The sequence below is a fragment of the Sceloporus occidentalis genome, unplaced genomic scaffold (assembly GCF_023333645.1).
Source record: "Sceloporus occidentalis isolate IW3139 unplaced genomic scaffold, rSceOcc1.0.p SCAF_7, whole genome shotgun sequence".
NCBI lineage: Eukaryota > Metazoa > Chordata > Lepidosauria > Squamata > Phrynosomatidae > Sceloporus > Sceloporus occidentalis.
In genome coordinates this window covers 32,532,064-32,555,508 of record NW_028316987.1, presented here as the reverse complement: position 1 = coordinate 32,555,508, position 23,445 = coordinate 32,532,064, and the positions used below count along the sequence as shown (strand labels likewise).

Below are 23,445 nucleotides of genomic sequence, written 5' to 3'. Positions count from 1 at the left end.
AAAATCACTTGGCAGGCATGTACTGTGCACTGAGATATGGATGGGTAGGGGTACCATTCACTAATCTGTCCCAGAAAGAGATCCTGAGATGGTGCTGTTTATGGTTAATAAAAATAATTCTTTTAACCCATGCAACAGAGGAAGTCTAATTATACATTTATGAGCCATTATAGCAAAGCGAAGAAATAAATTATTCTTCTATACTTCTGGGCACCAGATAGGCTCCTGTTAGCAATCTGAAAACTCAACGTTCATTTTTTAAATATGCATATTCCCATCCCGTACATTTTTGCAAAACAAGGACATACTTTATATGCTTGCATGAGCATATGGATGACTCCTGGGGCACCATGACACCAATGCACCAGCCTGTCTGTTTCGTTGCTTAAAGATGATGGATAATTCCCAGATCGGAATTTTTTATGACGCACGTAGTCGATGCTTGGTTTCACCAGCTCTGTCAAAGTTTCCTGATCCACGTTGGATGCCGGCTAAAAAGCAAGGAAGGAAGGTGTCATTTTCAGGGGGAAAATACAATGATATGGTCTGCATATTCCCATGAAACCATGTTTGTCCACATTCACACTGAGGAATCTGGAAAATGACTTCTATATTTGCCTTTGATTATCTTGCTGGATTGGGCCAATGTAACCATGGGACTCAAATCTACTGTGCTGAAAGAAAATGAACTTACACTTTGGTAATGACTCTTGAATTTAGAAGCTGACTTTGTGCATTCCAACATGCAAAATAACACTTCTTATTGAATCTGAATGAACTTTAACTTTGCTAAACATAAATTTGCTGTGTTAGTGTTACATGAGTTCAAAATTAGAATTAGCACCAATTCTAAAAAGCAGGCCTGGCAACTGAAAAGGGATACAGACTGGCAGAAAGGGTCAGCAAAACGCTGCCCCTTTCTGCCCCAGATGGAAGCCACAGCAGACAAATGGTGTGGCCTCTGGGAGGCCTAAAAAGAATCCACTCTCTACGGGTTCTTTTTATGCCGCGTGTGGGGCACCATTGGCGTGTTCGCCTGCAATCATGACATCTGAGCCCAATAGTAGGGCTGGGTGCATGTGGACACCCAGCCCTACCTAACCCTAATGTCAGTCCCAGGCTGGCGCAAAGTGCCCACCTGTACCAGGCCTAAGTTACTGAAGAAGACAGGAAAATTTCTTTCTCCTCTTATCTATTCTGCTACATGTGGAATTTAATATACCTTCTACCCTTACTTCTGTATCCAGTTCTACCTCACCTCCCAGTCTGACTAGGACACTATGTGCCCTTTCCAAATTTCACTCTCTTGGACCATGGTGGATTGCAGCAGCAGCAGCAGTGGAGAGGAAGCCCCATGCTTATTTCTCATGTTTTCATATCAATCTGTCTGAGTCAGTTTAGCACTAAGTATTAAATGGATGAGCCAGCACAGTAACAAGATGACTCAGGAATGGCTCAGCCAGGATAAATTTTGTTTGAGCCAGAGCTTCCTAGGACTCCACTCCAGACCCCTTTTTGAATCTAATCCTGAGCTCCAGAAGACAGTAAGTTTATTGTTAACTGCCTCCGAGTCAACCCCAACTCATGATGATCTTGTGGATGAGACATCTCCAAGACCCCCTATCCTTCACTGCTCTGCTTAGGTCCTGCAAATTCAGGCTCATGATCTCTCTGATTGAGTCTATCTATTTGGCATGCAGTCAGGAGGTAGCAAGGGCAAAAGAAACACTATACCAAAGTTATATTATTTGCCCATGGTTCGCAAGGATCTCGGGTAGAGGTCCTTCCTATCACCAGCTACTTTATTTTTCTTTAAGTGGAGACCTGGGGATGTTCTTTAACCAAACCATGTGCTCAATCACTGAGCAGTGGTGGTCACCTACATTAAGACAATTGGTTGCGGACACATGCAGAGGATCTTTCCTTCACTACTGAAGATTCCCCAACTAGAAGCCACTCACTGGAACAGTGGCTCCAATTTCAGTGATAGTGACTTTCAGATGGGCTTGTGCCCCAGGCCCTTTCAGTGAAGCATTGCTTGCTAGCAGTGAGGTTGAGGCAGAGATAGAGAGAGATCATGCGTCTGGAAAGGCCAACAGAGAAGACAGTCCCAGTTTAACCATTAATTTAATGTTATTTGGACAACAAACTGAACATCTTGCAAAAGTTACAATTTGGGGGAGAATCTGGGAGCCATAGTATAAAAACAAAATGAACAGAGAGCCAGACTAGATTTCCCAAACTCTGACAAACATATACCATGGAGTATTACCTGCATCAGCATATAGTAGATCCCAGACATGCCATGGGCTGCACCAACATACTGCTTCTTGTGCCACTGATACAACAGTGGGCAGCGTTCATTCTTTCGTTCTTCTCTGGAGAGGTTTTTACCTGATTCAATGATAGAATCTACTACCTAATGTAGACAGAAAGACAGTAGATAACCAATTATTCTGAGAAAATTCCTCACATCTGGACAGCATAATCTGTGGTCAAGTCATTCTTATGAGGAACATAAATCTCTCTCTCTCTCTTTCTCTCTTTCACACACAAACACACAGAAGGTCCATGCATATAGAAGTGCATCTTAAAACTATTTCCCCCCAACTGCAACAATTATGTCTTCATGGAAATCAGTCGAAATCGCTCTTGCTGCAACTGTCCTCTCAGAGATAATCCTTGGTTGCAAGAAGATCAAGGATTTTTTCAGGTAGCATTCCTGTTGACATGTCATATGTTCTATGAAAATCAAGAACTTCTTGCTGGTAAAATGTATACAGTATTGCCCATTCATAAACAGATTTATAGCAATAGTGAAAGTGTAAAATGTAGCTATACCAGAGCTGAGGAAAGGTTTTGACAGCAAGGACTACAGCTCCCAGGACTCGTATGCAGCATGGACATTTTGGCCATCTGGGTCAAAAAGTAACTTTTCCAAAGCTCTGGACTTGTACAGGTGTTGTAGGGCTATCATGGGGCATTGTTTGTGACACCATTAATGCCACTATTCTCTCATATATACAGTATTTTAAAAATACATTTTATAATTATTGAGTATACTCCCCTTGCTTTGCAGATATGAACTTTCTGTGGCAATACCTGAGCGCTATGTAGATACTTTGTTTTTGTTTATACATAGTTCCTTTAATGCTAAACACTCTCCCTCTTCTACTTGTATCTGCTCCCCTATTTCTCTCTTGAGAGGGAAAAAATCAAGTACAGCACACACTCCCATGGTCTTACCATATGCCTACCATTATATATTGGGACAAGATTTCATGCTTTCCATTGGTCCTGGATAAGCACAAGAATGAGGGAAATGCTGAGGAAAATGCAGGCCGGCCAAAATAATATCTGAAAAAAGCAAGGCAGCTCAGAAGGGTAGGAGACAGTTTTCTATTATCTAAGCTGCCAATATATGGGAAATGATAAACTGAGATAAAATGTGAGAATAATTGAAAGTCGTTGTGCCCAGCATTCTCTCCCCACATGTTGAAGGGCTAACCAAAGACATTTTGCTGCCTGAGGCAGCAAAGTCAAAAGCTCTTTCACCCTACATCAATATAACACTATGATCCCCCTTTAACTGCCAAGGCTGAATTCTATGAAGTCTTGGGACTTGTAGTTTGGTGAGGAAGTGGAGATCTGAACTGCATATCCTAGGATTCCATAAAATGGAACCTTGGCAGTTAAAGTGGAAACATACTGCTATATTTGTATAGTGCTATATTTATATAGTGTGCAGAATAATTAAGTCAGCCGTGTTGTTTTGGCGTATGAGTTATATAATCCCTCAAGATCCTTTTTACCACCCAAACAGCATAGTCCAAATCTCCTGCCTAATGACAAGGCCAGGCCTTTTCTGTATGGGGGCTAATCCTCTGGAACACCCTGCTATTCAAGAACAGGAAATTCTGGAAGCATGATTTCCCTTACCTCTTTGACAATAGACTGTGGTACTGTCTCAGGACCAATTTCAGTATTCAAATAAAGCAAGGCATACAGGTAACCAGCTCTTCCATAAAGCAGCTCATCTGGAAGGTCAGAATCTGTGGCGAGGACTATTCTCTGGAGTTGTAAAAGTCTGAGGCAAGACAAAAGTGGAGAAAGAATTGACCTATCTCTCAGTCTAGCTCTCCTTCATTAGAAGATATCAGCCAAGAGCAGTTGGGGGAAGGAAAGCAAGGTTATTTTCCTGCAAAGACTTGGTTGCCATAATGAGGGAAAACAAAACAAAACATTGCCATCAAGCCACTGGGTGGTAAAGCTTTTCATGAGTGGAAGAGAATTAGTTCCCTTACTTTCAGCTGCAAGGGTGCCAAAAGTGACCAATGCAGGAATTTATGTGGTCAGATGATATGGAAAAGCAGGTTGTCAGGGAGGAAAACTGGAAAACCACTTTGCGAGACTAATTCAACCTAAGATATCTCTTACACTCGTCTACATGAAATAAATATGCTCTCTGACAGACCAGGCTGATTATCTCACTAAACTACAAATCTCAAGGTTTCACAGGATGGCATCATGACAGTTATAGTGGGGTCAAACTACTTTATTTCTGCAGTGTGGATATATTCTATGTGAATAAATTCATTAAGTTTTTTTCCCTTAGCCTCATTGTAAACTGCTAAATTTTAATTTTCAAAAGTGGCTGATAACACACGAGTCCTGGATGTTGGAAAGGACTGCTCAAAAGTGGAAGAGAGTTCAAGAGAGAAAGATTCAGATGCACATACTGATCAACCTCCAAACAGACTTCTTGATGGTAGATCATTCCTTTGGAAGTCAGCCCAAGTAATTCCAGTGGAACTTATTTTTAGTTAAATGATATTAATAATAACTAATTAACATTAAACAATGTTAGCTATATTTTAGTTTACTTTTCTTTTCTCTGTACAAAACAGTCCAGCTGCATGCAATCCCTCCTGACTCTTCTCAGTAGAGAATGGAATTCCATCTAAAATGGAAATATTCCTATCAAAAGTGATACGACAGAGATTAATCTCACAGAGAGTGTGGGTTAGGAGGAGATTGATTAAATTTCTAAATATAAACTGCACTGGAAGGGCTGTAGGCTGAGTCCTCGAGAGCTAATCTGCAATATCAGACTCAGGGAGAGATGTTGGCAGAATGCTAACAGGTACAGCAACAGCACAGAATACAAATGGGAGGCTCTTGGCAGTTATCCATCAAAGGTCACTGTTCTCAGTTCCAAAGCAGGAAAGTGATAGGAAAGCAATTCAGAAACATCTGGATCCATTTTTTTTTAAAAAAAAAGTCAAGGATGAAAATATTACAGGAAGCAAAACAGAGCAAGCTGGATAGAGTTCGTTCATGCTGTAGGTGGAAAGTGATAGTTACCATCCACAGGCACCTAATCGAGTCAGAATTTATTATCCTTGTGTGGTGGCTCACTTTGCTTTGTAGGTACTTTTGCTATCCTCAGGGCTTTTAAATCATTCTGTGAACTGAAGTGACCTCCCTTTCACCCATTCTCATTGATTTGCAAGGGAATTACCACTGCCAGATAATTCATCTTCTGCTGTTGTTACATTCAGACTGATTGTGTCCTTTTATCTCTTGATTTGGGGAAGGCTGCAATGACTGAGATTACAATACCCAAGATTATGAAGTCACAAACTAGCACAAAAACATGGGTACTAACTGATGCTTAACTCCAAATTATTTTCTGTCCAACAGAAACCACAATCAAGGTTTGCAAACATTTTTGGGAGCCATTTTGCACTTAAAACAGCCAATCAACTTCCAATCAGAATCAGGGTTTAATTAATTAGATGGCTTAAACTGGGAGTGCAAATAATGAGGCTCTTCAGCTACTGTTGGAATGCAAATTCCACTTGTTGTTGATGTTATTGTTGTGTATCTTCAAGTCACTTCTGATTTATGGAGACCCTATCACAGAAATTTCTTGGCAAGATTTGTTCAGAAGGTTTTGCTGTTGCCTTTCCCTGAGACTGAGAGAGTGTGATTTGCCCAAGGTCATCCAGTGGGCTTCCATGGCCAAGAGAGGATTCAAACTCTGGTCTCCAGGAGCCTAGTTCTACAACCAAACCACTCCACCTCACTGGCTCTCCCACAACTTACAATGATGGCTAAGGGCTCTTGGGATGTGCAATCCAGTAACTGCTGGAGGCCTGCATAACTCCTACACCATTTTGGCACCCACATCTGGATAAAAACCCCGTTCACTGCAGAGTACATAATAACAATAGATATGTTGTTGTTGTTGTGTGACTTCTTGGCAAGCTTTGTTCAGAGGGGGCTTGCTTTTGTCTTCCTCTAAGGCTGAGAGAATATGACATGCCCAAGGTCATCCAGTGAGTTTCGAACCCACTGGGTGACCTTGGATTTGAATCTAATGCTCAAATCACTACAATACACTGCCTCTGACATTAGCTATAACTACTATACAATAAATATTCAATATGTAATAAGCACATGTAAAATAATCATGCCATATGATAATCTAAACTCAGTACTGTATAAACTAATTGGCAACAACTTTCTGGAGGTTTTAGATAAGGAAATCCAGCTCTACTATCTGGAGATGCCAGGAATTAAACCTGGGTCCTTCTGCATACAGAAAACAATACTCCACTGTGCTGGAACTCATGCCAACCACCAAATAATGTTTAGTAGACTTATAATCAGGCCTGGCTTAGAGATGGGCAAGTTGGGTGCTCTCTCTGGGCAATGACTCAAAGAAGCAGGGGTAACAAACTAAGCTCAGTGATTTGGGATTTGTTAACTATACTGTTTGCAGTGAGTGAGACTGAAGCAAAGCAGTAAATGTCTTTTTTCTTTTTTTCAAAGCTCTGTAGTTGGGGTTGGAAATTGCTTAGCCCACCAAATGCTGAACTGCAACTCCCAGCCTCCTTCCCTACTGGGTATGATGATTAAAACTGTTTGGAATTGTATTCCAACAAGATCTGGAGGGCTGTACAATTCCTAGCCCGGCTCTACAGGTTGTTTGGATACTAGTGATAAAAATAAAGTTTAAATAATTACCTTTGAAGCATATTTCTTTTTCAATATTCAGTCTACTATCATTGATTCTAGATAGAACTCAGTAGAACATATATTTTGAGATGATATCACTAAACACCGTAAGCATGTGAAATACATTAAACACTCTATGCCTTATAATTTTTAAAATAGGCTGTGAAGTTGATGGATGGATATTGAAAGTACACTTTGCCCAGAAAGCTATTTATCCAAGAGCCAGCCTGTTAACAGCATCTATCCGCAAGCAAACATAAGCACTCACTTTGTTACACAGTCCTTGGATTCAGTGTTGTTTTTCAGCTTGTGGTACACCACTGCTCCCACGGCTAAAGGTCCAGCGTCACCACAGAGGAAAGTAACCCGTCTGCCATTCAGATTCCGAAGTATTCGTTTCACATAATCCAGGGATCGCTGGAGGTGACTTTGTTCCTTTGTCACACGGTAAAGCTGAAGGTACAAGAGGGCTATACCTACGGTTTCCATACAGAAGACAAAATAAATATGTTGTTCTCCCATTTCCTCTGCATCCAATAAGGAGAATTTTATTGTTTTTGTTATTACTTTAAATCTATATCAATAACTGTTAACATTTTCAGAACTCTGAAACACTTAACTGCAAACTAGAACAGGAGACTTTTTATCATATCTATTTCCCAGACTTCCCATAGATGGAGCCCCATTTTCAGAACACTCCAGGTGGAGGGCCATGGGGTAAGAGCTGATTTTCACTAATCCCTCCTTTTTTGCAACCCCTTGAAAAGTTGTTCCAGAGGGTTAGGTGATCTTTTGGAATGGCATGGGAAGTGGGGAATCTGCAGATATGTGCTTCCTCACTTTCACCACCTGCAAGCCTCCTCTGGATCTGTTTCTTCCATAAAATGAAAGGCAAGCCTGGTTCCAACCTTAGAAAAACAAATGGCGCTTCTAGGCCAGTTTTGGGCATAACCAGACTTGGGGTCATGTCCCACCAATTGATTATCAGGCTGGTCCAAATTATACATGCTGCTAGACAATAACACTCAAGTGCTTAGATAATAAATACTATATAATAAATGTATACATGTCTGCAACTTTAATGGGCTTGATGTTTGGCATTCTCTCTCCCTTGGCCATGTGATTTTGGTATTCATCCCAACCCCCTGCCACATCACAAACATAAAGCATATGGAACAGGCATTCCCCTCAAGCTAGGTATAAAGTATGTACACCTATGTGCAGCCAGCCGTGCTGGCATAAAATACTAGTTGTAACGTGAAGAGGGCAAGTGACATAATGGAAGAGCAAATAAGGTATCTGGAAGCTACCTTGTTTTTCTACTGCATCTTTTAAATTTGTCTCTAAGGTGAAGAGCAGGTCCCAGGTGCTCTTTTAGAACATGAGTTGACAAAAATGTATCCTGCTGAGAACATATTACCATATATACACATCTATAAGTTGAGAAATTTGTGCCCAAAAATTAAACCAAAATCCCAGGTCAATTTATTTACGGGTCAGATTACCCATGCAGAAAGCAGAGCAGTTTATTTCTCTTTTGCCAAGCACAAAGAGTCCTGGGTGATTAATTGCTTTTAAACAGAGTCTCTCTCCCACCCACTGTCTGAGCAGTGAAGAACCAAGCAAAAATTGAAACTACAGTGCGCCCATGTCATACGCAGGCACGCTATACGCGGATTTGAGCATACGCTCAAAACTGTGTAGAGCCGCGTGCAGGGCGCAAACAGCAACGTGTCCCATTGGAAAGAATGGGGCACGCCCCCGTGGTGTGCGCACGCCACCGCGTCACCGCATGCATGAGGCCGATTCATTCCAATGGGGCTTGAGCATGCATGGAATTCGGCTTATACGGGGGGGGGGGGGGGGGGCGGAACGGATCTGCCGCGTAAGCCGAGGGCGCGCTGTAATTAAGCAAAAAGCCTCAATTATGAGTCTCTTTTGCTGGGCATGCACATACACACACTGAGGGAGCCTCCAATTTTTACCTTTGACTTATACATGGGCCATGGCAAAATCCATAATTTTGGCCCTAAAACCTGCCCTTGATACATGATATCGATTCATAGTTGAATATATACGGTAAATTAGCATTTACTGCTACTTTATCTGTACATGAAAATATCTGGTACTTCATCTGCTACAGTATGTGAAACATCTCTGGTGCTTCATCTGCTTCCCTCATTGCACATGAATCCTTTAAGGCAAAATGTGCACAAGAGGACTACAAGCATATACTGTTCCCAACTCAGGACAAATCTACCAGTTTAAGACATTCTGTTTTTGAAGCTAAGAACAAGACAGTGTTCCCATTCCATGTACAAAAGCTGATTGGATTAGCATGCAGATCTTCCTTCAGTACTGATGATGCCTAGGGCAGCATTCTTGGCCACACCAGTAGGCAGCAGGCCAACTTGGGAGGTGAAGTGCAGGCCAGGTGATATACAGCTCTCTCCTCTAAATCCTTGCAGCCCCTTTCCAGCATCTGCTGTCAGAGAGGTAACCCCTTGATATGAGTGTGATTGCATTGGTTTGGGGGGTTCGGTCTCCAGTAGAATAGCACATAAGTCTACATCTCTTTGAATCACACTGTGGCTCAATAAGCTCAGTGCAATCAGTACAATTCAGTGCACATACAGCTTTTAAAACTCTTTCATGTCCTGGTCAATTTAGAATATTGATTGTTTGGTGACTACAGTGTCACATGGCCACTACATGAGACAGATGGCACAACAATGTTATATCATCTATTACCATTGCAAACACACTGTTCTGTGGAGTCAGTTCACACATGTCAGTCACTGAGTGGCATAGATATATAAATGTCATGAATAAAGGATTGGGCTAAAAATGTGTGCAGCACCAGTCCCCATGTTAAAGGGAGGGGGGAAATCAAGTGAATAATTTATTTGAAAACATTTATATTCCAGCTATGTGACAAACAACTGCACAATGCTACACTTCCTATCACTCATAACGTGCACAGATAAAACTTGTTGTCTAACAATACCTGGAGAATTACATGTTATCTACCCCATAGAAACATATAAAGATCTGATACAAATATATTGCACCTCTCTGTGATGCAGATCCATAGATTTATTAATTATTATTAATAACTACCAACACACACACACGAACGAGTGGGGTGGGCAGTGTGTTCACTTTTCCCATTTCTTTTGAGGGATGAAAAATATTTCTCTGAGACATTTTAAGGGGATTCTCTCCCCACGCTTTTGGGGTTGTTTCTTACTTTTTCAAGTGACCTTTCCCCCCAAAAGGAACCAAGGAGCCCTGGTGGCGCAGTGGTTAAATGCCTGTACTGCAGCCATTCACTCGAAACCACAAGGTTGCGAGTTCAAGACCAGCAAAAGGGCCCAAGCTCGACTCAAAGGTGCTACAAGACTTTTTGCATACTGTAGTATGACATACCATTTTCATAGGAGCGATTCTCAGTTCCAGATTGGCTCAAGCTTTCCTCTCACCAGATTATACCAGTGCCATCTGAGATCTCATTATTTGAATCGAGTTCATGGTATCATTAGTGGCGAGTTGCTCAGCTGCTTTACTTCCAACAAAATGGTGATCCGCGGTGTGAGTTTCTGATTTTATCCTCTACTGCTGTGGTCCCTTTGATCCTCCAACCTAAGAAGCTTCATTCTGATCCCCACCTTGTGATGGCCTTAGTACTGCAGCCACTCACTCCCAAACCACAAGGTTGTGAGTTCAATCCCAGCCAGGGGCTCAGGGTCGACTCAGCCTTGCGTCCTTCTGAGGTCGCTAAAATGAGTACCCAGACTGTTGGGGGCAAATTAGCTTACTTGCTCATTAGCTTACTTGCTGTTCACCGCTATGATCTTTGGAATAGCGGTATATAAATAAAACAAATTATTATTAATTAATTATGTAAGAACAATGAAAATGCAAAACAACAACAACAACAACGTAAGTACACGGGAACACTTTCTTGTGAGTAATACTGTACTGAAATATTAGTTCTGGATAAGGGCCTTAAATTACAAAATTAAGATTTTGCCATTTTAAAGATTTACATTTTAAAAAGTAATACTCTAAGCTCCACTCTTTATGTTGCACAATCTAATGAACGTTCAGACTCAAGCTTGCCATGTTCTCCATTTAGAACAGTCAAAGATAGCGAGAATTGCTGGGATGCTTATATGCCCACACTGCAGGAAACCAGCTCTTCATATGTTCCACGCTGTTCCCTTGCCAATTATGCTGTCTGTTATATTGCAATTATCCATCCAGTTCCCTAATTTAGGCTGCTGCCATTCATTCTCACAATGGGCTGGTGATGATTCTACCCTTCAGTTCAACATGTTAGAAAGTATGTGGCTGACATAAGCAACTGTTCTCATGAAATTAGAGGAAAGCATCTTTAGCACTGGCCACATTGTACCTGAACTACATTTCTGGTCTCATAGGTGCATGGACCACATCAATTCCAATGCGCTAAACAAATCAAAAGAAACATATTGTACTACATTCTGGATTCTGACTGTTTATATAAAAACCTTCATGCACCTTTTGCTCCTTCTCTCTTCTTGGGAGTGGTGTCCAACAGTAATTATTTCCCATTTTCTGTTACAGAAGAAAGTTAGTACAGTATAAGGAAATATTGCTCTCTTGTTGAATCACTTTATCTATTGAAATGTAATTTTTAACACCAGAACATTTTCTTAAGGATCAGACAGCCCATGTGTTGCGTATAAAGCACTCTAGACCTTCACCAAAGAGATGTAGTTCAAATCCCACATCACCCATGATCACTGAGTTGTCTTGGCCAAGCCAACTATCTTTGAGTCTATTCTACTTTACAATAGCCACCCCCTGCTCTATTCTGAGTTTCTCCAAGGAAGGGACATACAAACATGAGGAGACCTTAAAGCATATATGGATACATACTGAATGCCTAACACACACCCACATCATATACTTTTAAAAATGTTTTAGACTCATATGCAAGCATTCTTGAGCAAAGCCTAGGAACTTTTTAAAAACACTGGCAAAACGGATGTGTGAATCCCACTTCTTGGAAGATGAACCGAAGTACCTAGACTGGGCTCTACAGGCTAAGGGTTACTCCAGCTCAGACATCAGAAGGGCTGCCAGGCCCAGAAAAACCCAGAGGAGGGAAGACAAGCAACCACCAAAAGGGAAGGTATTTTTACCTTACATCAAAGGAGTCAATGACAGAATAGGGAAACTGGTGAGGAAACACAACCTTCAAATGGTTTACAAACCGACGAAGAAAATCCAGCAAATTCTTCACTCAGCCAAGGACCAGAGAGACCCTCTCACAGCCGCAGGAGTTTACCCCATACCATGAAGCTGCGGACAAGTCCACATAGGGACCACCAAACACAGTGTGCAAACAAGAATCAAGGCACATGAGAGACACTGCAGACTGGGTCAGCCAGAAAAATCAGCAGTAGCAGAACATGTTGCAAACCATCCTGGACATAAAATACTGTTTGAAAACACTGAAATTCTGGACCATGCCAACAACTACCATGTCAGGATGCAATGGGAAGCCATTGAAATCCACAAACACCTGGACAATTTCAACAGGAAAGAGGAAACCCTTAAAGTAAACAAGGTTTACTTTACCCTCCCACCCTGAGGTCTGCCATTAGCAACAGAACAATCCACATGCAAATCACTCCTGCCTTCCCATGTCACACAACTCCTTTCCAGGCAAGCATTCTCTGAAGATGTCAGCCACAGATGCTGGTGAAACGTCAGGAATAAACTCTTCTAGAACATGGCCACATAGCCTGAAAACCCCACAAAAAACCTAGGGACTAATATTACTCATTCGCCTTCCTTGTTATTCAAAGTGAAAGGCTGATTTGTTTTACAGTTCTTTAACTAGAGAGAGTTAACAATGAATTCTTTAATCCTGGCTGCATATTTTTGTTCCATTCCATTTCCAAAGAAACAGCAAGTGAGAGGCAACAACACACACACACCATTCAGCACTACAAAGCTGTCCTTATTTTTAGATTTTTAAAACAAGCTAAACACAAATGCCAAATTTTTGTCACCTCTCCTACAGATCCATCTGTCTAAAACACTCCAAATACTTTCAAGAGTCACTAATACGGAACAGTGGAAAAACACTGATCTTCCACTTCAATAACTGAATGTGGGCCACCTTATTTCAGATTAAATCTTTTAAGGGACTAACCCTTAAAGAATCCTGAAAGGCATGAAGCCCACTGACTCTGCTGAGATGCCAAGTCTATGTGACTCTTTTTTCCTTCTAGTGCCACCCAGCCACAGCCATTGCACCAGGCTTCAGTATAGGGAGGGAAGGAAAACAGGACTACTGCATTGCCTCTCTTGAGAAACCAGCTTCAGCAGGCTCTTCCTCTCCCTGAACTGTTTCCACCGCAGGAAGTCATTGCAAAATCTTTGTGAGAGTGATTCCTGAGTTTTCTTGTATTTCTCTTTCCTCCTCATTTCCTTTTCATTTTGTATCATGGATACATGTATTTTAATTTGCAAGCCTGAGGGCAGAGACTATCTTGCTTTTATTTCAAGCAGCGGATTAATTAAACATGAAGAAATAAATAAACTTATAATCAGATTATTCTTGTGAAGTCAAAGGCTTTCACGGCCAGCATCCAGGGTTTTTTGTGGGTTTTTCAGGCTATGTGGCTGTGTTCTGGAAGAGTTTATTCTTGACGTTTCGCCAGCATCTTTGGTTGGCATTTTCAGATAATGCTGGCATGGAAGTGAGTGGAGTATATATACTGTGTGACCCTTGGTTGAGAGGAAGTGATTTGACATGTTAATCTGTGTGTTGGTTTGTTGTTGAATGGCAAAACCTCAGGATGTATATTTAATTAGTGATCCATTGTCTGTTGGGAAAACCATGGGTGGTTGTCATCTGCACTTGCTAGGTCTTAATTTTGGTGTTCTTCAGGACTGGTAGCCAAACTTTGTTTACTCTTAGGGTTTCTTCTTTGCTGTTGAAGTTGTCTAGCTGTTTGTCGATTGTAATGGTTTTCCTGTGCATTCTGACCTGATAGTTGTCGGCATGATCCAGAATTTCAGTGTTTTCAAATAGCATTTTATGCCAGGATGGTTTATAATGTCTTCTGCTATTACTGATTTTTCTGGCTGACCCAATCTGCAGTGTCTCTTGTGTTCTTTGATTTGTGTTTGAACACTGCGTTTGGTGATCCCTATATAGACTTGTCCACAGCTTCATGGTATGCAGTAAACTATAGATTCAAAAATATTTATTCGTTCCTCCTTATGTGCATGGGTGACCCTAACAGTAGCATATGGGCGACTCTAACAGCAGCAGTGCTATTATCAGCCTAGCTTCTTACCTCACAGCAGCAGGCAATCCCACCACCATAAAAAGGCAGTGTCATGAAGAGCACACTGTGATATTGGATTACGATATGCCATATGGACAGTATGGAATGAGCAAGGACCTTACACAAGAGGTATCCAGGGCTGTGTAATATTTTTTACAATATTACAAATAAACAACTTGTAATAACAAAAGGAGCTTGTAATCAGATAGGAGCTTGTAATCAGGTGGAACAAATTATGTGCAACTCCTCACAACATTCTCTAACTTGCTATAAATTCTGAAAATAATGTACATACAATCTCTCTTTTTTTTTTGCATATTTCAATATGCTGAATGTTCTATTACTATTAATTATTTATTCTAATAGATAGTCCACATAGCCACAACAAGAGGTCTAAAGCAAGAGATATTTTTAAAAAAATGCAGACTACTTTATAAGCATCAGTTGAAAGTAAATATACAAATAATGGTAAAAGTTATTTCAAGATTCATATCCTCACTGATATGTGCCAAATGTCAACAGGCTATATTACATCTTTCTCATAACCAGGTTAAACAGAAGTAAGCTTCTTCCTAAAGAAGAACAACCCTCCACGCTATCTGTCATCATCTGGCCTGGGAGGGAGTGAAAAGGCAGGCCCAACACTATCAGGCCTAGCCAGAGCAAGAAGAAGGACCCTTCCTCTAATCCATCTGCCATGGTCCACAGTTCAGAGGGAGAGAAGAACCACTGGATTCGATCCCCTTCCCCAGCACCATTCCCTTCTCCTTTTGTGTCATGTCTTTTTAGATTATAAACCTGAGGGCAGGGAACCGTCTGAATAACTATCTGTAAGATGCTCTGAGAGCCTTTAGGGCTGAAGAGCAGGGTATAAATACTGCAAATAAATAAATAAATAAATAAATCAAGCAAGCAAGCAAGCAAGCAAGCAAGCAAGCAAGCAAGCAAGCAAGCAAGCTAGCTAGCTAGCTTGGGGAGGTTTTTTTCTGAATGAAGAAGGCCAGCTGCATAATTTAAGGGGTGTAAATTATGCACTTTACATTTATTTGATACAGAGGTGTGAACACTGTTGGAATAAAACCCCTAACATTAAATAGGTCCCCTGACATGGCTTCACAAAAAGCAGCATAAAACATTAAGAATAAATGTACAGCAATATCAGTGGTAATCAATTCTTAACCTAGAATCCAGCACTTGAAGACAAAAGAAGTGAAGTATCTCCAATGAACCAATCTATCTTCATGATTACTGTCAAATAAACCTTACCTGTCCAACCAGTATATGTAGAGCAATCATGAGGATCTGCCGTCTTTAGCCCTTCTTCCATTTGCTGCAACAGGTCTTTAATTTTAGTCGTGACCTTCTTGTTGAAATATGAGTTGATCTGCAGACAAGAAGGACACATTTTAGGGAAGAGATTAAGCGGGGTAGGAGAGAGAACAGAAACACTGGAAGTCGTCCATAAAGTGAGTAGGAACCAAATGTGAGAGACATGTCATTGATATTACATACTAAGGATGTTAGTAATGGAAATCAACTGGGTGGCCTTGGGCAGGTCACACTCTCTCAGCCTGTTGTTGTTGTTATGTGCCTTCAAGTTGACATATGGCTGGTACACTGAACCAGCAAAAGCATCACTCTCTCAGCTACCCAAGTGAATAACTTTGTATTTTGGGCAATTCTGGATTTGAGAATTCTGGATAATGGATACTCAAGCTGTATTATAGTTCATTGTATGAATGTCTACCTTTGAAGACCAGCTAGAATGGCAAGTTCGCACAAAATGTGGCTGCTTACTAGCACATGATATGGGAATTACCTTATACTTGTCTATAAGTCTAAAAATTTATGCCCAAAAATTGACCCCAAAATCCCAGGTTGACTTATTTATGGGTCAGTATGGTAATGTGATAGCAGCTCTTTCAGATTTCCCCATGCAGTTTCTTTCTGTCCTGAGCCAAGCAGATAGAGTTCTTGGTGATTGATTAATAGCTGTTTGTTTAACAGTCCATCTACCACCCACAGGTTTCGCTGTCTCCAGAGTGAAGGCTGAAACACCGAAGCCAGCTTCCCTCTTTCTCCTCACATACACACACTGAAGCAGCCTCCAAGTTTTACACTCAACCTATCCATAATTTTGGCCTCAAAACTTGCCCTCAACTTATACATAAGGTTGACTTATAGTTGAATATATACGGTACCTCTCTCCAATATCAAAAGGCTTACAATGGTTGACAGTTGCTTTAGGGGCTCCATTTAAGATGTTGATTTTTACTTACAAATGTGTTTAAACAATGAAAAAAACATTTTTTTGATATTTTATTGTTGTGTTTAATGTTCTAAGATTTCTGTTGGTTCTAATAGTGTTGTACTGTTTTCCTCCACATCATTTGGCTGTTTTACAGAAAAGTGGAATATAAATATAAATAAACAAATAGCATCAGATCATGCTATACAACATGGACTGTTTCTCCCCAAAGGACTGTCTTTATCAGTCTGGCACTACTGGAAAGCTATTTCCCCCACAAAGCTGGCTTTACAGACTATTTGGTTGGGCCAGAGCTGCATGGGAACTGATAAAAAGGTGAAATGTTTTGGTTTATGTGACTACTGTATTAACTTAAACCAAAGTTTAGTTTGATTATCCATCAGGTTTTAATGGAAGGTAACACCATCCATAAAAATACAAAGGGTGACTAATGGTTATATTTGATACACATCAACTGAGAAGTAAGTTTCACTGTGTTCAATGGGATCTTCTCACAAGATGACTAACTGTTACAACTGAACTATCCAAATAAAGGGCAGACCCTCTAAAATGTTGGGGTAAGGCACTTTCCCCAGCTTGAGCTTCACTTCCCCAGTACACAGAAGTATTTATATTTACACAGAACTAATTTTGCCTTCATTGGAGAATCATTTTATTTTATTTAAAGCACAGTTGGTAATTAGGACAAACACTGGTAAAATATATAATAGAGAAATTAATAATACTAGAAAATTGTTTTAAAAATTAAAAACCTAAAAAGTAAAGCAGAACAAATAAGTCCCCAGATGTAACAGTACTAAAATGTTTACCCCATCAGGTAGCAATCAACTCTTAATCATCCATTTTACATTTCTACACTCAAAGAAAAAGTAATAAAGCTGGTTGTCAGGAAGCAACTGCTACTTTCCATGAGTGATCAGATGATAAACAAGCATACACTATGATTCACTGCAAAACTGGAAGCTTATTCATCTCTGGGGTCTACTAAACACCTCTGACCATGCCAGACTGAAGAACTGGTATGGTGGATATTGCAACAGGGGTGGATTAAGGTTTACTTCCATGCTCAGCTATGGAGTTCAGTAGATGATCTACGACCAGTTACCATCTTTCAGTTTAATCCTTTTTGTGGACTTATTTTAAGGCAGGAATTGGATGACATTACATAGATATCCCTCTATGTATCACATATATATCCATCAACTCCCAGGCAGTATGCAAATGCAAAATAATTAACAATATAAAGTGGAACATAAAAATTCTTGATCTCATCTCCTGATCAATGACATTCACATCCTGCTTCAGAAACAGTGAAAGCTTTTTGCCACACAGTCCATGCTTAAACTGGCATACTTAAAATCATGTTCATAATTTAAAAGATAACCATAAGTACCTTTCCCAGGCATCAGCAATACCCAATAGAAGACACTGGACAACTAAACACCACTAAATCATCTGAAGATGTCCTAATTATCTCCACTGGTGAAGCTTTGTCATTAAGTACCATTAAGTACCATTACCATTAAGTACCATCAGTACCATGGCTCCCAGGGAATCAGTCAGAGTTTAAAACAAACTTTAATTACATGTAACGTGCAGTACAATCCACAAATATGTCAGGGCACATACAAACAGTCCATTAACAGTTAATATCCACACTTCAACTCATTCCTTGGATCCCTCCCCCACCCAGAGGTCTGAAGACAGCTTTTGAATAAGTTCTGTAGTCACCTGTCATAATATTGGTTCTCAGATTAAGGCTGTCAAAATATTGGGTTCTCTGCTGATGTTGCTCCAGTTATGTGAGCAACAGCTTAAAATAAACAAAGAGCAGCATTTCTCTTTCATGTCGATTTATGACTGAGTTACTAAGCATACCATGGGCCTCAACTGGAGTGGAGTGGGTAGGTCAAAATCCAGAACAGATCCACAGATGGGGGAAGAGAGGAACCAAATGCCAGGCCTCCATTTGCTCACTGGCCTTGGACTAAGTGCCAATTTAAACCCTATTAAACTTTAAATCAGGATGCCCAGAAGCACAAACATCCTTTTTGAGCATTTGATGAGACAGGGTTTGGCACACAGAGTTCTTGTAGCTGGATGAGAGCAGTGAGACACAGCGAGTCAAGAGAGGTAAGAGACAGAGACAGGAAGAAGTTCTTGTACCATGATACAAGAATTTCCCCTTCCTCTGTACCTCACCTCTCTGGAGTCTTCTGTCAGGGCCACATGATTTTGGTGAGGGAACATCCTCATAATGTGTTGGTCTGGAAAGCAATCAAAAACCGCATGAGTCTCCAAAGGCCATTAAAGATCTCACAGGCACAGAGCCTTCCCCTCTCCTCTTGGATCAGAGGATTTGGAAGAGGGAGAAGAGTCAGCATGGATTAGTGATAATGGCTTGGCTACTGAGAGAACCATACTCTGTGGCCTTGTAACAAATGCGTTGTGCTTCATGATGCTTCCAGAATAGGTTGCCGCCATGCAGTAACCCTGTCTAGTTCAGGGAATTTTAGAAGGGTCTAGAGTGAGAATACCTATTTCCTGGGTAGCAGGCCCCCCCTGCCCCTTCCACCATGTACTGAGGCCACAAGCCTGCAACTAAAATTAGGAAACCTATCCAGGGGTACGAATGTTGGCCATATGTTGTTGTTGTGTGCCTCCACATCATTTCTGATTTATGGTGACCCTGAGGCAAAATTATCATGGGGTTTTCTTGGCATGTTTCGTCAGCGAGGGTTTGCCACTGCCATCCTCTGAGGCAAAAAGAGTGTAACTGGCCCAAGATCACCCAGTTGGGTTACATGCCTGAGCTGGGATTTGAACCCTGGTCTCCAGAATCCCAGTCCAACACTCAAACCACTATACCATGCTGGCTCAAAGTACAATAACATCCAAAATCCATAAAACAGTGATATCTTTACTGGGTCAATCAAAATAAAATCTATGTCAAAAAGTTTCAAAGCTCCCCTGGCTTCTTCATCAGGCAAAGGTGTTAAAAATAATATAGGAGGGAAAAATTGACAATGTTAGTCACAGGCCTGCATTTTGTTAAGATGTTGGTAGTGTTGTTCTGAGTATGGAGGGATATCTATGCAGGCAGGCCACTCCTCCTTCTGGCCATGTAGTACTGGGAAACAAAGAAGCCGCCCTGAGTCCCTGTATTGTGAGAAGAGTGGGATATAAATAATAATAATAATTATTATTATTATTTTAAAGTTCAGGAAATTCTATTAGCAAAAGAAAAAGTACTTCCTAAGAGATCCAGGATGACCCCAATTTACAATATGCATTCCCTCAAATTAACCTTTCCACACTCTGTCCTTTTCAAGTGTCCTTCACTTGAAGTTTCGATGATGCAATACTCACTGGTGACTGCCATGGTTAAACATGAAATTCTGAGATGCAACTAAAAGCATTTCCCTATCGCTTTCCTATCATGAAACCAAGAGGTTTAATTTAGGGCATACTGGCACTTGGATATATCAATATTTCAGACTTAAGTTAGTTTAGCAGCCATTCCTTCTCTCTAGAAAACCCACGGGGGGGGGGGGGGCATTCACACTAGTGTTTTTGTGACGAGTAGATCTGGGGAGTTTTGATGATCCAGTACTGAATCAAAGTTCCCACTACGTTTACCCTCATTGAATCTCTCCATGGCAATTTAATCCTGATGAAATTCATATTACCATTTGTATCACTTCAAAATGGAGCCACCATTTCAATCGTTATTTTTTTAAACTGTCAATCAAACATTGTGTATCTATGTCACCCTGTTTGGCCAACCCCTCGCCATCCATCACCCTCGGAGGATGGAAATGGCAAGCCCCTCAGAACAAAGCTTAGTAAGAAACCCTGGGATAGTTTAGTCTTGGCGGGAGTCACACTCTCTCAGCCATATAATAATATAATCTCTCAGCAACATATGTCTGCAATAGCTTTAGTCTGCACCAATTTGGGAGCAGTGTCTGTTGTGGTTTTATTTCTTGGGAAAGAGGAAAAAACGACCCCTAACCCACAACCCCACTCAGAGGTTTTTTTTTAAATGTCAAGCAAATCATGCACACCTTTGTCATACTGATGACGTATTTAAAGGTGCCGTCTACTGTGTCCATGCAATAGCAAATAAGTGCATAAGCAGTCATTTTTAAAAAAAATACCCTGTCTAATGATGTTCCCAGGAGAACCCATTCCCTTTGGAAAAGAAACGGGGAAAAGCTCAATCTTGGAAAATCCAGGTTAAGGGGAATTTACGCCAGCCCCCTTGAATTCAGGTCAGGAAAAACCAGCACAAGTCTGAACTGTCCCCTTTTAACCCAGTTATAGGCTTTGGTTCCCAAACCCACTGTGGATACCTACTTCTGTGGATGCTCAGTTCCTATTAAATACAATGGCACAGTAAAACAGTGCCCTTTATATAAAATGGCAAAATCAAGGCTTGCTTTTTTGAATGTTTTGGAACAGTGGCCTGTTACAGACTGCCAAAATAAAGCTGCTTTGGGTCTCTTTGGAGGTATGCTATTTAAATGATGCATGGGTCCTAAGAGTCCGGAGGTCGCGCCAAAGCCATACTCCATTCCTAAGCACTGGAGCACAGCTTTGGTGCAGCTTCCGGACTCTTAGGATGCATGCATCATTTAAACAGCATACCTCCAAAGAGACCCCAAGCAGCTTTATTTTGGCAGTCTGGAACAGGCCATTATCAATCTATGGCCAACTATATATCAAACTGAGTCTGAAACCATGCATACACTTACTTGCGAGTCTCACCTAATTCCCAGGATATATTCCCAGGCCTGTACTGTATCAGAAAAGTGGGTTTATATCCATGAAAGCTCATGCTAGAAGAAAATCCAATTCATTTTAAAGGTGCTGCTACATGCTTTCTCCCCACATTTCTCCCTTCCTCCCGTTTACACCAACAAACTCAGTGGGATTCACTTCTGAATAGATATGCATAGGATTGCACTGTTAGCTGATCACTATCGTAAATGAATGTACCTCTCACCTCCTTATGCTGCTATCAATCCCTTTACACTCCAGGCCAGAGAAGGAATATCTCCCCCTATTAGCAACCTCCCAAAGCAACAAGATACTACTCTTGTACAAAGGAGGAGGAGGAGATGGAAAACTGTACTTGTTGTTGTCTGCCTCCAAGTCATTCCTGACTTATGGTGAACCTAACTATCGTGGGGTTTTCTTGGCAGGAGTTGCTCAGAGGAGGCTTGCTGCTGCTTTTCCTTGAGGCTGAGAGAGTGTGACTTGACCAAGGCGACCGAGTGGGTTTTAGGGCCTAGCTGGAAATCGCAGAGGCCTCTGAAACCAATGATACTATATGAATGTGAAGAAGAACGGTCAGTTATTGAATACCTTGATAAAAGGGAAGACAATAAAGGAGTTTCAAATCATTAAACTTTACCGACATAATCGATTGGGGAATATAAAACATGACACAAAAAGGTACAATGGATCCACAGTAAAGGATATATATTTATAGTGCTAACTAATGACAGTGTGGGTTGATAAAAAGGATTATCGTAAGAACAGAGCAATATAGATAAACAATTAATACGGATATATAATAGGAAACGAGGGATTTATAATATGGGAGCAATGCGTAGTAATGCGAAGTATAACTAGTGAGATCAGAAAGAATTTACTATGCATATACTTACAGATATAAAAGAGTTTGTGTCGAGAGTCAAAAGAAAGCGCAAACAATCAATTTAAAGAATAGGAAGTGGTTTTTTCCAATGTTAACGATGTGTATAATAATAATAATAATAATAATAATAATAATAATAATAATATCTTTATTTTTTAATGTTAACGATGTGTATAATAATAATAATAATAATAATAATATCATTATTTCTATGCTGCTTTTCCAAAGCGGTTTACAAATTCGAGTAAAAGGAATACCTCACATCATATTACAATACAATTACAATCGCAGATGCATGTAAACATGTTTGTTTGTTTGTAATCAATAATACATAGCCAATGATGGTATAAAAGGCCCATAACTTGGTGCCAGACTCGCAGACCATAAGGAGAGATGCCAGGAGTCCCAATCTCCCAGAATTCCATAGCTCTGCCTCTGTTTCAAGGCGAGGGGATTCTGGGAGCTGGAGTCTGTCCTGGGGCCTCCCTTCCCTCCTTCCTTCCCTCCCTCCCTCCCTCCCTCCCTCCTTCCTTCCTTCCTCCCTCCTTCCTTCCGTCCTCCTTCCTTCCTTCCCTCCCTCCTTCCTTCCCTCCCTCCTTCCTTCCCTCCTTCCTTCCTTCCCTCCTTCCTTCCCTCCTTCCTTCCGTCCCTCCTTCCTCCCTTCCTTCCTTCCCTCCCTCCTTCCTTCCTTCCCTCCTTCCTTCCCTCCCTCCTTCCTTCCTTCCCTCCTTCCTTCCTTCCCTCCCTCCCTCCTTCCCTCCCTCCCTCCTTCCCTAACTCCTTCCTTCCCTCCTTCCTTCCTTCCCTCCCTCCTTCCTTCCTTCCTCCCTCCTTCCTTCCTTCCGTCCTCCTTCCTTCCTTCCTTCCCTCCTTCCTTCCTTCCCTCCTTCCTTCCCTCCCTCCTTCCTTCCCACCTTCCTTCCTTCCCTCCTTCCTTCCCTCCTTCCTTCCTTCCTTCCGTCCCTCCTTCCTCCCTTCCTTCCTTCCCTCCCTCCTTCCTTCCCTCCTTCCTTCCCTCCCTCCTTCCTTCCCTCCTTCCTTCCTTCCTTCCTTCCCTCCCTCCCTCCTTCCCTCCCTCCCTCCTTCCCTAACTCCTTCCTTCCCTCCTTCCTTCCTTCCTTCCTTCCCTCCTTCCT

The 23,445-nt window shown here is 41.2% G+C and overlaps 1 protein-coding gene across 1 annotated transcript in view; it reads right to left on the bottom strand.

Moving 5' to 3' along the window:
• LANCL2 (LanC like glutathione S-transferase 2) overlaps positions 1–23,445 on the bottom strand; it is a 34,470-nt gene that overhangs the window by 8,110 nt on the left and 2,915 nt on the right. The window contains exons 2-6 of the mRNA XM_089532530.1: positions 15,642–15,759; positions 7,292–7,499; positions 3,940–4,087; positions 2,273–2,419; positions 309–491 (exon numbers count right to left, since the gene is read on the bottom strand). Coding sequence (XP_089388656.1) covers positions 309–491; positions 2,273–2,419; positions 3,940–4,087; positions 7,292–7,499; positions 15,642–15,759 — 804 coding nt within the window. The remainder of the gene's footprint in view (positions 1–308; positions 492–2,272; positions 2,420–3,939; positions 4,088–7,291; positions 7,500–15,641; positions 15,760–23,445) is intronic.